Consider the following 14,678-nt stretch of genomic DNA (forward strand, 5'->3'; position numbering starts at 1 on the left):
AGTTTAGCAATATATAAACATTCAGTATTTTCTTTAGTTTTTAGTTGTAGAATCATAATGTTATACAAACCGACTAAATGTAACTTACATAATGGTAACATCAATAATCCCATAATTCAAATAAAACGAGTAATTTGCTGTCCCAAAAACGAACTGACTAACGCGAATTATTTAGTTACATACATGAAATTACGATAATCAATACATGTATGTATTTGCAACCATTTCATGATTTTAATATTTTGCTTGCAGCTTTTACATTTTTATGTTAATGGGAAAAATAAAAACAGGAAACAAAACATGCATTTAAGTCAATGATTTCACTTTTAATTAGAAACAAATGTAAATAACATACATTTTCTCTGTATGCAAGTATTGTCTATTCCATGTTTTATATAATCACTTCAACGTAACTTGATAGCAATTAAGCAAGTTTAACAAATATTCGAAGCATACATTTCTCAAACAAAAATTGTGAATTAATATTGTTGCGGTGGAATTGAAGAAGAAGCTGGACAATATTTATCCTTATATACATTGAGGGTGTATCTAATATTTCAAGTTTTAGTATAGAAAATATTAACGATAATCATAATTATAGTATTGGCAAATTAACGAACAAACAAAGCATTTAACGTACCAACTGGATGTTGAACATAAATACATTTACTTACAAAAGAATTCTTTAGAAACACATTATATACCTTATGTTAAAAAGAATTCTTTATGGGATAGCGAGTGTGTTTTTTGGAAGTATTCCATATACTATATTAACATAACGCGAAAAACCCACTGTCAAACTACATAAGAAAATGACCTGGTGTTTCCCTCTCCTTGTTAACTTAGTTTATGAAACCTTAACATCGTCAAACGATTACCATTTTTATCTGATACGTGTGTGTTCATTGAATGACGATGCATTCCCAAGAAAACAACCAACGATGTCGTAATGTTATCAAAAGTGCCGCCCGAAATTCGACCAATTAAACAGCGTGAGTTTCTGCCGTCTTATTGGTGGAAGCCTTGCCGTCCAGTTTTTTGGCGTTCATGCACTTGGTAAGAACGCCGTATGCGTGGCTCTTTTGCTCCGCCGACATGTCATTTCCGGCGGTCAGGTTCATCAGCAAGTACTCCAGCTGCAATAAATGTAAAGCATGATCTGAGAACAAACAAGACTATTGCCAAGCAATGTATGTCCCCTACCGGCTCCACCATTGTCAGAATTTTTGTTTGATATTCGTTGCCATAGCAACCAGAATTGTTGACGTTAGAACAAAATAAAATGACGTGCATAATGTCCATCTATCCACGTTTTAAGTTTCATGAACAAATATGAAGTCTTTTAAAGTTATCGCAGGATCCAAAAAAGTGTGACAGACAGACAGACGCACAGAGCGCAAACCATAAGTCCCCTCCGGCAGTGGGTAAAATGACGTAATGCAAAATGTTGGATCCTTTCTGCACCCGTAACATCCGAGTACAACGGTGCGATGCAGGATTTTATGGAACTTGCCAATACAGCAAGTCCACAACACTAAGACACAACTGAGGTGAGCATCAAAAGAGATGTTTCTGATCTCTAGAAGATGCAGACAAAGATTACAACCTGCTCACCCTACACCCTATCGTCTTTGAAAAACATTGTCAATTGGATAGTGGCTGGATCAGATGTGAATATTCATGCATTTCAGGAGGTTCGGAATACGATCGTAGGATATATGATAGGAAAGTCGACATTTCTTTTATAAATCTAAGAGAAAAGACAGATACCAAAATCATGGGAATAGCTCAGCTGTTAAGATTGCTAAAGACCGTGCTATTTATCCTGCCCTTCTGTATCAGCGTTTCCTGGAAGTGTCAAAATCTGAAGATCTTTCCTTTGAAGCCATGAACATACTATGTAAAGCAGACACGCCTCAGATCATTCACTCAATGATAGATCAAGCTGTAAACGTATAAAGTGAGGCTCTGTTTAACTGTATTCCTGAATCAGATTGTTACGTGCTTGATGGAAGGCTCCTTGCTTCATCGGTTTCCATGGAAAAATGGCGACACAAACAACGCAATAGTCAAGTGTTATGTGGATTTCACGGACAAGCAACAGTGGTGTTCGATTGTTACGAAGACGGCCCTTCTATCGAACATCACACACCAGAGACGAGGACAAAAACGTGAACCTGAGTATGACTTTCAACAAAGAATCAGAATGATTATGCAATAATTAGGAATTTTGTCTCGAGACAAAAACAAGGCAGGCATGATTGCTCTGATCAGCACAGCTCTAATTAAATGGGGATGTTATATAATTATGTCACCAGGGGATGCAGACGTTGATATTGTTAAAGCAACAGTGGAATGATCCCTTCCATAGCCCCACAGCTTTGATCGGTAACGATACAGATTGTGATTCAAGTAAAAGTGGCCTGCTGAATGTCATACATTGGATTTTTTCATGATTCAACTGCATAGTGACATCAAGAATTCAACCAACGTGTTTTTGTCTCCACTTCTATTGACGTTTTACATAAATATTCTCATCTTTGAGTCAAACGTTATGTACTTGTGATTGAACTTATTGTGGCGGTGGCTATTTTTGGAGGCCATGTTGGATTTATTTGTTTCATTATAACTATCTCAAAGTGTTCTTTGGTCCCCTAAACCTGGGTATAGACACCAAAATCATCAAATTTGAATCGATAGTTGCATAGTTATGATCATAAATAGGTTTTGGCGGTCATGTTGGCAGCCATCTTGAAAAAAACAATCTGGAGGTCCGATTTTGGAAACTTTTGATATGTTATAAAGTACGTGCTACCCTACCAGGCGAAAATACGTTTTGTAGCAAGTTTTTGGGGGTCAAAGTGTATTTGTACCTGACTAAAAATCTGCTCTCTCTATATGATTTTAAATTGACTCCAAAAGGCAATATTACCTATTTAAATTCGAGCCAGGTTTTATCATTTTTCCATTGCAAAGGAAATTGGATTCTTCATAATTTACAACATAAATCATAGCTTATTGTAAGACATATTGCCTATAAAAAAACTAAAAAAAAATTGCATAATGATAATCAATATCAAACAACAAATACATGACAGAAGAGAGACATAGCATAAGCCTCGAGCTATATTCTCAATTCGGTCAAATTGTATCCTACAACCTTTATGTTAAGCAATATTGCAATGTCTTCCTGCCCTGTATATCGTTCGAAAATAATGTGTATGTTTGTTTTGTATTGCTTATAAGTACTTTCTATTGAACTAAATAAATAGTGTTTAAACCAACAAATACATAGCTTAAATTAAAATGCACAGCTGAGCAAATAAAATTAGAGCCGATATGGGTCAGATACACAATCCTTCTTTGGACCGCACAAACACATGTTCACAATCACATTCGTTATACATAGAGGCACACATTGCAATAAAACATAAAACATATGAGTTGAGTGGTTTATCAAATGAATAATAGCCACAGTAAATGCAAGTCGGAAAACTCACCTCGAGAATAGTGTGTAATTGAATTATAATAAATGATTATGTCATAATTAAAAAAATATCAACAAGTCTTATTATAAAGTGCATCTTTTTACATTAAAGCCAATATGGTGCAGACATACATTACACTATGAATGTTGTTTGATAGGACAAGTATATGAACCTCTGTCTGGAAAAACTTGGCTAACTGTATGTTCGTAAAGCAGTCCGCACATGCTAATCAGGGACGGTACTTTTCTCTTAAACTTGATTTTTGCTAGAAAGAGATTATTGAAACGAAAAAGATCATTCAAACAAAAGTGTCGTCTCTAATCATCCTGTGCGAACCGCACAGGGGTATCTGAAACGACTTTTTTTGCCCAGGTATTAACTCCCATTTTCAAATAGCGCTGCGCATATGGTTTGCCATTTAAGCGGACATCTGATGTTTCACTATTACTGGGAGTTTACTGTAACTGGCTATATAACATTTGAATATCGAAAAACATTTGATTATTTGTTCAGCTGCTTTGTTTATTGGAACCTGCATAATTTACAAAAACAATTATATTTAATTGTGGTAAATATTGCGTTTGTAGAAACGTTAACTTGATACAAATCATACTTATGAGTATTAAACAACTTATAAACATATTCATTAGACATGCGACTCATTAGATTAGAGTAATTAGACTATAGACATGCGGTCAGCACAGGTTTATCATGGACTCTCGCTAGGATGGGACTCTCATTAAACGAGAACATACAATTAAAGCGAAAATGCCGTCAATGATTACCCTATGCGCACTGCAAGGCTAAATTGTGACGACACTTTGCGCACAAACATTATGTCCAGTTTACCCAGAACGAGGCGCACATTATACCAGTGGCCAACCCGTGCTTACCTTGATGAGCTCGCATCTAGGGATGACCCACACGTGCTGAGATTTACCGTCAACCATGTGGTCGATCTCAATGCCTCTGTACCCGCTCACATCCGGAAATGCTTTGGGTGTCTCACTGTGTCCCATACTCTGAAACAGCATAATAGCATTTATAGCAAATTATTGCTATAGCTGAATACCCTTGAGTACATAACAGTATTCAATCTATTTTTAAAATATGTCTATCGTTGACTTAATCTCATTATGAAATCGTGCTGCTTATATCATGTATTATACGTGTATAGTATCAGACAGGGGATACAATTACGTGCAATGATATTGAAAACAAAAACAGAACAGAATGAAACCCCCTTGATGTTGTTTCAAATGACACACAATAAATGTTTTTTTAATCAGTGTGCAGAATCACGTTACGTTATGAGGTTCACAGTGTTGAGTAAAGCATTTTATAAAATATATTGTAGTTACAAGTAAATTGCCGCAGGTTACTGCCTTTTGACTGATTAGTATCCAGGCTGTTTGTGTGACAATAGTTGCTCGAATATTCTCGGTACTTTCCGATTAATACAATTAAGTTTGTAAATTAGACATACAACAGAGAACAGACAAAACAAATTCATATTGAAGAACCATATTCAATCAAATGAAATTCAGTCTGAATACAATTAAATTATTATTAAATATGATATAGCCAAAGGTAACGGGAGGTAACTGCATCGTTAGGTTTTGTACATGCAAACGCGCGTGAAGATATGTATATGGATCTGGTGGAGTATAAACATGAGCGTTATTTAAGAATCGTTGTTCTACTTGACAGTGTGAATTCATCACTTGCAGCAACTTAAATTCGCCAGATTTACATTTAGCACAACTTCTGCATAAAGTTGTTGTTTTTTAGATCAGTAAAATGTTTTTATAAACCATTACAAACTTGGTTCATACCATATTAGAAGCGAGCTTAAACGGAAACTAGAAAGGAAAATAAATTGCATGATCGAATTTGGAATCGAACACAAAGTACTGAATCTGATATGTATCGAAAACAAAACTAATGCGTTGCATATCCAGAAGGGGTTATCACGTGATAGTCAAGATGGCGACGTCCATACCGGGACGGTTATTTTTCGCCGTTTTATACCCTTTATTACTTCTGTTTATTTTTTAAATGACGCTCACTTTCCAGCCATATCAGTAAAAAGATGATTAGCGTTTATTTCGTATTTAAATTCGCTTTATATCTCGACTTTACTCCCCGCAAATGTTTTTAGTGGAGCCCTTATTAGGTCATCCTGCTAAGAAATTTCGCACCGAGTAAAGTCGAGATATAGAGCGAATATTACTATGAAATAAAAGCCAGTAACTTTCTTCCTAATATGGCCGTAAAGTGAGTGGAATATAAAAAAATAATACAAGTAATACAGGGTATAAAACGACGAAAAATACCTGCCTTGTCATGGACGTCGCCATCTTGATTGTCACGTGATTACCCCCTCTGATATCGCGCCACCTGCCTAGTATAAGACACACACACACAAAAACAGAACAGAAACGTGATGCAACTTTTAATTTCAGTCAATGATTGACGTATTTAGATATCGATCAAAGTGTTTTAAATCAAACGGTTTGAACAAAACAACTCCGGATGAATATGAACAATGTAATAGCGTTTTAGAAAAAAATATTAGATGAACTTATTGAATTAACTCTGGCATAAAATGACAAATGGTAATATATTCTGTATTTATATGAAATATAGAAGGTTCTTGTTTTATAATAATCTTTATTACAAAATAGTAGTATATGTTTCACAAAAGATCGAATAACTAAACAGCATTATATATTTACTCGTTTAAGACATTTTTATGTAACAGGACCTATAAATTGGGCAATCTGTATATTTACGATCTGTCTGACAAATTTGTAAGTATATATTAAGGAACTCAAATTTATTTCAAGGGATTTCTAAACGGTCATTGGCTAACATACGACTAAAAATATGAGCCTAGCTTTTGGAAAACGGGGTTTAATGGATGTGCGTAAAGTGTCGTCCCAGATTCGACAGTGCAGTCCGCACGGGCAAATCAGGAGCGACACTTACGCTTTTGTGTTATGTTTTTAAGGAAAATGACGATCTGGTGAAAAATGCATTCAACTCAGATTACCAAGAGCGGGGCTCGTATTATAAAAATGTTTAAGATCAGTACGCACATGTCCGACATTTGTGATGTATTTTATGAGCGTTTTTATGTCGGGGTTGCTTGTGTTGCCATCAAGTGTCCACTGAGGATCGACTTTTCCAGAGCTAATAGACACCCGGATTTTGTATGTGTCTGTCCCAGATACTGCAAGAAACGTTGAAAATACTACTTTAATGATTAAGAGAAAATATATGCCAAACATAAATGTACAGTGATTACAAACGCGGTCATGCGCGTCCTATATAAAGCAGCCGCCATATGTAGTCGTGTACAGTTTTACAATACATAAGCAGTAGTAATAAAGCACTATGTTTTATTAAAAATTGCCGAATTAGAGGAATTCCAGCTTTTTTGTGTGAAGTTTAGTAAGAACATCATGATACAGAATCTGAATTATTAAAATAGTAAACACATTTTGGTCTTTTATTTGAAAATTTGTTCCAATAAAACCAATTAACACTTTTGCACTTAATGTCAATAAAAGCAGTATTAGTATGAGTATATATATTGTCATGGTGTGTATTCGTATAACAGTTACATATATTGGATAGATAAAATCGCGTTAATACATGCTCATTTTTACTGTTCATTAGGTTAAGCTACGAGTGTTGTTGTTGTTTTTTTTAAACTTAATTTAAGTTTTTTGAATATATCATTTATAACAAAATGTAATAATTAAGCAACTTTAAACATTCAATCAAGATAAATTATGAAAGCTTGTGGAAAAAAAACGTTAAGTTCGCATATACTGCTTCATTATTATTTGTATTTTTGCTGAAACTGGACACTGTATTTGTATTAATATGCGACATTTACCTGTAGTCTTTGTATAATGCTTCAAGTTTTTTTACTTCCAAAGAACAACACAAAAACATAAATGTGTCAAGGATTAAACACGTTTACTAAATATTGGCATATGAACACGAAATATCATAATACAGGAATCGATAAAAGAATTGTAGAACATTTTGTCAATAACTGTCGAAGTTGCCCTTTAAATACAAAATGAGTATATGTCGGTTTCAAAAGCTTCTCGATTTAATTTACGAGCGATGAGACACATTAATAATTTCATAATTTACATAAGATACTATAAATTGCCTCTGATCTTAAGTGTGTGTGCAAGACTAATTTCTAAGACTTTCTAACGAAAACAACGTGACATGCATTTTATGCCAAGTGATTACAAAAAGTGCTAAAAGTTGTGTTGGTAATTTTCGCGGGAGTAATACCAAACTGGCGTCAACACTACGATGCTACATTTAAAAGTAAAATAATCGATACTTATTAACCACCGGGAAAACATATAATATTGTGATTATTAAGAACGGAAACCCAAAACTAACTATAAAACGTAAACCCACATCAACAAAGTTAACTGATACTATCAAACAACCAAAGCAAGCAACTGAATATATAGAAAGTTTTAAAATAATTAAAAATTACAATAAAATTTTCAAGTTTATATTTACCGCCATGGGTATGTTTGACTGGTACAGTAACAATCCCGGTGCAAAAAAAGGCAAAAATCAAACAAGCAAACATTCGAAGGTCCGCCATTTTGTCTGCCCGTTCGTGTATGCAGAGCGCGTCGCTTTGCGAATCTTCTTGTGTTGTGTATACAGTAAACTGGTCGGCAAAATAACGACACTAAACAAAGCAACTAAATTAAGTGTCCCCAGCAACTGTCTACAACAGCGGAGAATGATTAATAAGCACGTCATAAGGCGTGATGAGAGAACGAAAATTATACATCTTTGACGGCTGCGGTTTTGTTGTGTTGTGGCTTTTTACGACAAGCGAGTTGACAACTATAGCTTTTCAGGGAATAGACAACAGCTATGACTAATGCAATGAAAGACATGCAGACTGTACTGGTGGTAATGTCCGCAGATGACCAACACGACAATTGCCAATTGTAATATATTATTACAATATTGTCAAAGTTACGTCCACGTTGCGTTGAAATGTTGTCATATTAAAGGGGCATTTCTACGGCATAATGATATTGTATTTAGCTCAAGTAAGATCATTAGCAATCAATAACATTCAAATCATTAAATAACTGATTAAACATATGTCTCATTTATAAACGATCATTAAAAATTATAGTACAAATGCAATTGATAACTTGTAACATCTTTGATATCAAATATGTTTGAAGATAATGATTTGTGCAATTAATTGTTCGAAAATCTCTGAAAACCTCAGATTTTCTTAAATATTACACACTCATCCAAAGTATTCCGATAGCTTACAAACAACAACTATCTGAAATGGAATTTGTCAGCTGTAATAATAACACATTAGTACAAATGTACAAACAACTAAAGCAGTGTGTAAATACTTGTATAATTTACAACAAACCATAGACGAAAATAAAAGCAAACAAGAAAGTAAATGGGAACAATTAATGTCCTGATATGAACATAGCATTGACTGGAAACGTGCTTATCTGACACTATTTAACGCCTCCATAGATAATAATTTAGGCAATTTCCTATACAAGATCCGTCATCGAATATTACCCACTAATGCATAGTTGAATATATGTAACTTAATAGCTCAAGTTTTAAGGAATCAATAAAACATGTTTTATATGAATGTAATTCTGTACAACCCATACGGAGGGAGCTAACATTGTCTTTAATCAGCAAACAATTACAAATTGATCTAAATGCAAATGATATGTTATTTGGTACCACAAAATGAGGCTCAAATAAACAAGTAATAAATTATACAATTATTCTGATAAAGTCTTACATATTCAGTACTAAATCAAGATCGCTTTAAGATCGAAAATTATATCAGAGAAGCAAATTGCTTTTGAAAAAGATAAACTTGATCAACACAAAAGATGGAACAATTTTGTATTAACTCCTTAAAGAATCTTGCCTATAGCCTTTTTTCTGAGGATACTTCTCTTTTAGTTTTGTTTATTCCTGTCTCCTTCCTCTTTTCTCCTTTTAAGATAATCGTATAACTACCAAAAACACGTAAGTGCGTATTTAGGGCGCACAGAAAGTCAATGCGTTTTCCGCTAAAGTAACAATTATAGCGTGTCTTTCGAATTTTTGCTTCTAAAATTATTTTTACAATCCTTAATTAACTAATCTTTTCCCCTTTTTCAATCTCTACAAAAAAAATATAGCATCATCTCAAAAATTTAATTTCTGGTAACGATATGAAGCATAAAAACATGGATGTTTGATCACATTTCCATATTATTGTTGTTAGTATAAACCTGAATAACTTATGTGTGCATTAATATTGAATGTAAATAATACTGAAGTATATATATACGTAACTGACGAAATATGTTATATTTGTTAATATGTGCAATCATGTTGCAATTGAGATGTATGTTGAAAATAAGAAAAAAAACGAAAACCTCTGGGAATGTGTATCGACAAATATACAGTGTATGTAAATCGTTTCTATTCGATAATCAAAAAACCAGTGCCCCTCGACCCTGAATTGTAAACCTGGGGTTATGGATTATGGGTTGTGTTACCTGGTCATATTTCAGGAACACGACGTCGATATGCCCCCTTAACTATTTGCCAATATAATATGTCTCATAGTGGGAAATCTGTATCAGGCGGCTGGTAAAAATATGTTCTAGTTGTGAAATCTGTATCAGGCGGCTGGTAAAAATATGTTCTAGTTGTGAAATCTGTATCAGGCGGCTGGTAAAAATATGTTCTAGTTGTGAAATCTGTATCAGGCGGCTGGTAAAAATATGTTCTAGTTGTGAAATCTGTATCAGGCGGCTGGTAAAAATATGTTCTAGTTGTGAAATCTGTATCAGGCGGCTGGTAAAAATATGTTCTAGTTGTGAAATCTGTATCAGGCGGCTGGTAAAAATATGTTCTAGTTGTGAAATCTGTATCAGGCGGCTGGTAAAAATATGTTCTAGTTGTGAAATCTGTATCAGGCGGCTGGTAAAAAAATGTTCTAGTTGTGAAATCTTTATCAGGCGGCTGGTAAAAATATGTTCTAGTTGTGAAATCTGTATCAGGCGGCTGGTAAAAATATGTTCTAGTTTCAGACAAGCATAATACACCAGTTGTTCATGTGGTGTATAAAGGCGCGTGATAACGTTATTTTCAAGAATAGTTTTTTTTTTGTTTTAAAGTAAGAAAGTATATCATACATGTGATATTACCAGGTGATATTATGTATGGCACGCGTTGATAGTGTCCCATTCCACCCGCCCTTTGGGCTCGTGGATAAAAGCATCATACAACCAGCTAGTGCTTTACAAAACACCGGAATGTATAATTGCCTATCAATTCCATGTTGTCAGTTATACTGGTCAGTGGTAAGTTTTCTCCACAAATCAAGTTCCGAGTGTTATCATCTTGGATAAATTATTACGTGAATTCTTTTTTTGCATTATCGTTTTTATTTGAAAATTCTTCTCTTTTTTGCAATATGGCTTGGATCAGGTACAGAACTAGTTTGCGTTGGTGCAGTACGTTCGTATATACATGTATGTTTATCTTTAAAACACTCATAAAATGAATGCGTTTTAGTACGATTTAGTTACTTTTTGACTTGACAATTATATTAAAAAACATCTCATTTTTTTTAAATACAGCATGCGTAATTAAGTTAAATAAATATTGGACAAAGAACTGTTTTCCAAAGCTTGCACCACTTGTCAAAACGATTTAATGCCATTGTTACATGCATAACACCGCCTGACTGCTTGGTGTAAACATTCATAGTTCACACGACTCTTCAATTTAGTGTTCTGTAACCGCTGAAATACAGCTGACTCATAGTGCACGCCGAACGAGGCATGAATGTTCTTGAATAAAACATATAGTTAAGTCTTAACAAAGGTTTTCTTTATGCCATGTACTTTCGAGTAGAGGTATTCTTGTATCATAGCTTCTAATTAATAATGTTATCACTGTCATCTACAGTCGCATCATAAAGTTGTGGGCTGTATATATCATAATAATGTAATAAACTTAAATATAAATATGCGGTTGACATTATTCCAAACGAATCACAAAACAAAGGCATCTTTATTATATAATTTGACAGTTGTAAATTAACAGAGATTATATGCATACTTGCGCATATGATTATAATCGCCTACGGAGCTCGAAAAATAAAACATAAATTACCAAGTCTGTGTTCGCTGGCCTGAAGAAAGGCTGCAAATTATGTGCGCATCGTCATCAGCTGTGGTCCGATAAAGTAAAGTATTCATTTTAAGCGAACATGTCTGTTCGTACGAAATAAATTGTTTGTTTGGTTGTGTTGGTTTTAATTTTTTAAGCGTATTGAATGTATTGTTGAAGAGTGTTCTTATGTATGTAATCTAGTTTACACCCCACCTAAACCCCTTCTCCCAAGCGTTTGAATTGATTGTCCAATGGTTATTACTTCATTATTTTATTAATATTAAAGATTTGTTACTTTTCCAGTTTTTAATTTTGTTTACGAAAGCGACCCGGGGCAGTGACGGTCTTTTTCTCATCGATAATTGAGCTGTGCTCTGTGAAAAAGGGGTTCAATGCATGTGCGTAAAGTATTGTCCGAGATAAGCCTGTGTAATCCGCACAGGCAAATTAGGGATGACACTTTTCGCTTTTATGGTATGTTTCGTTCACAGAAAGTCTCTTCTTAGCAAAAATCCAGTTAGGCGGAAAGTGTCGTCCCTGATTAGCTTGTGCGGACTGCACAGGCTAATCTGGGACGACACTTCACGCACATGACATAAACCCTGTTTTCATAGAGCGCCGCTTATATGTTTACCGCATGAGTAACAATCTATAGACAATTTATAAAGTCTACGATATTACTGAATAAAGAAACATCATGATTGTGGTTAGATGTAATGATGCGTTAATAAAAAGTATACGCTGTCTTCACAAGTGAATAACACAAGAAAGGCAACACATCAACGTATTTGCTATTCAGTTCCTTTGGCTATAAACTATAATAGAACATATATTTTGTTTAGTGTGCTTGTTGTTGTCGTTTTTTGTTGTTTTTGTTGTTGTTGTTGTTTTGTTTTGTTGTTGTTTTTTTTTTTTGGGGGGGGGGTCAAATATGTTATTGTCACTGTCAAAAGGTATGATATAGTTGGTGGGTATGCACATATATACCTTATTAACTGATGTTAGACTCATACCGTAACATGATTAGCAAAGTGAATGAATAAAAATGTCATTTTTATGTTATTGACAACAAAAATGTTTGTTTTTAAATTAAGAAATAAACATATTATGAAAAAAAGACCAAAAAAATGAAAAGAGCTATAGGAAAAACATGTCTACCTTTTACTTTCATTTGTGTATTCCAAAATGAAATGCCCATTTATTATATACGAAAGATTTAAGCTGTCTTAACCTATTTATTGATCAAGCAAGTTTTATCCAACACCAGTTCATATTGTTGTCTTTCAACCGTAACGCATACTAATTGAATATATTCTTTCATATTGCGAACCCAGTATGCCATATACAATATATACAATAATATATCAAGGTTTAACTGTTTCTTTGTCAACATTAATAAATGCACATTTCAATTGCATTTGTACGCCAAAACAAGTTGACGTTATTGATAAAAAAAATCACCACAATGTGCGATGCCATGTGTTAACAAGACAATGTAGGCTTTTGTAACCGCCACTGACAGTTCAATCTGATTATAAACTAAACATAAATTTTGCACTTGTTAATTAATGTTTTAATTTTGTTTTACAGTTTAAACAATCGAAAAAATGCGTTCTTATTTCAAATGATATTGAGTGTTTTGTCCCGTTGTAACATTTACAGTATATAAATACTTTATCTCTGAGACGGTGACTGTGACAGTGCCTTCAGTGACAAATGTGAATGATGTCAACCGGAGGGTTAGTAACGGCCTACGCCCACATTCGGACTGCCGAACATGTGTGTAAGGAATATATTGTCGTGTTTTGACCTTGTGCGGAAATGACTCATTCCTTGCATTCATGGTGTCTGACTGTGTGCGGTAGCCATTTTTATTTTATGCTTTCCGGTGGTTTATAGAGAAGAATCAGTGAAATAAAAGTGATATTTCACTGCTATAAACAGTGGAAAATAATATTGAAAAATATCGATATTTTTCACTGTTTTACTGTGAAATGACGTCATTTTTTCGACGAAATGACGTCATAAATCCAGCAAAATTATCCAGTTAAACATTATTACAATGTAAATAAAAGGTGAAAAAGCATAAAATAAAAAGAAAATTTGTTGGATTCGCTGGAATATCGATTTTATTTCACTCGTGATCATAAAATCAACATCAATATTCCATCAAATCCAACAAATATCCTCTATATTTTCCTCCGATTGACAACTGGACTTGTTTCATCAAAGGAAGTGTATCAGATACGATCAAGGAGGGCGTTACAACGCGGCATATACCAATGCACTACAATAAACAAACGGAGCATTCTATGCTGGATATTGCGTCTTAATGTATGCAATATTTATTTTTGTTAGCATCAACAAGGTCGAATGTGTTGTTTGTTTCGTTAATACACGTTGTATTGTACTGTATATTGCCTACAAAGGCTTACTGTGATATCTAGCGCGTCAATAACCGGACCGGAAAGGTAACGACCGTATATTCAAACAATTATGACTACTTCGTGGGGATATGATTAACAATATAACGAACCAATAAACTTCAATCAACATTAGATGTCGCAAGGATGTTTAACAATTGAATTCAGCCAACAATAAAACAATAATTACAGCAAAGCAGTGTTATAACAATCATCAAGTGTATATGTCTCTATCATTAAATGCGTACAGCGATAAATACGAGAGTAAGAGAACTATATTGATATTGAAAGACAAAGAATACATCGCAGACGGAATACATAATTAAACATTTCAGGCATAATTAATTAAAAATATGAGGAAATACGTAATTAAACATTAAACATTTTAGGCAACAATAACGATATATTACCGCATAGCTGAACATCAAAGCATTATATACGATTCTTTAATAGCCCGTAAACGTACAATTAGCATTTTATTAACGCAATTAGCATTTAAGGTTTGATAAAACATTTACAATTTAAAAATATGCAT

General features: G+C 34.0%; 1 protein-coding gene across 1 annotated transcript; it reads right to left on the bottom strand.

The window, feature by feature from the left end:
- Positions 1–301: 301 nt before the first annotated feature.
- LOC127834856 (uncharacterized) lies at positions 302–8,244 on the bottom strand. The gene is made up of 4 exons (XM_052360932.1): positions 8,052–8,244; positions 6,590–6,723; positions 4,382–4,510; positions 302–1,136 (listed from the first exon to the last, which is right to left on the bottom strand). The coding sequence occupies exons 1-4, from the start codon at positions 8,137–8,139 to the stop codon at positions 984–986; spliced, it is 504 nt and encodes a 167-aa protein (XP_052216892.1). The 5' UTR covers positions 8,140–8,244; the 3' UTR covers positions 302–983.
- Between the last annotated feature and the right edge of the window lie 6,434 nt (positions 8,245–14,678).

The sequence above is a fragment of the Dreissena polymorpha genome, chromosome 6 (genome assembly GCF_020536995.1).
Source record: "Dreissena polymorpha isolate Duluth1 chromosome 6, UMN_Dpol_1.0, whole genome shotgun sequence".
Classification (NCBI taxonomy): Eukaryota; Metazoa; Mollusca; class Bivalvia; order Myida; family Dreissenidae; genus Dreissena; species Dreissena polymorpha.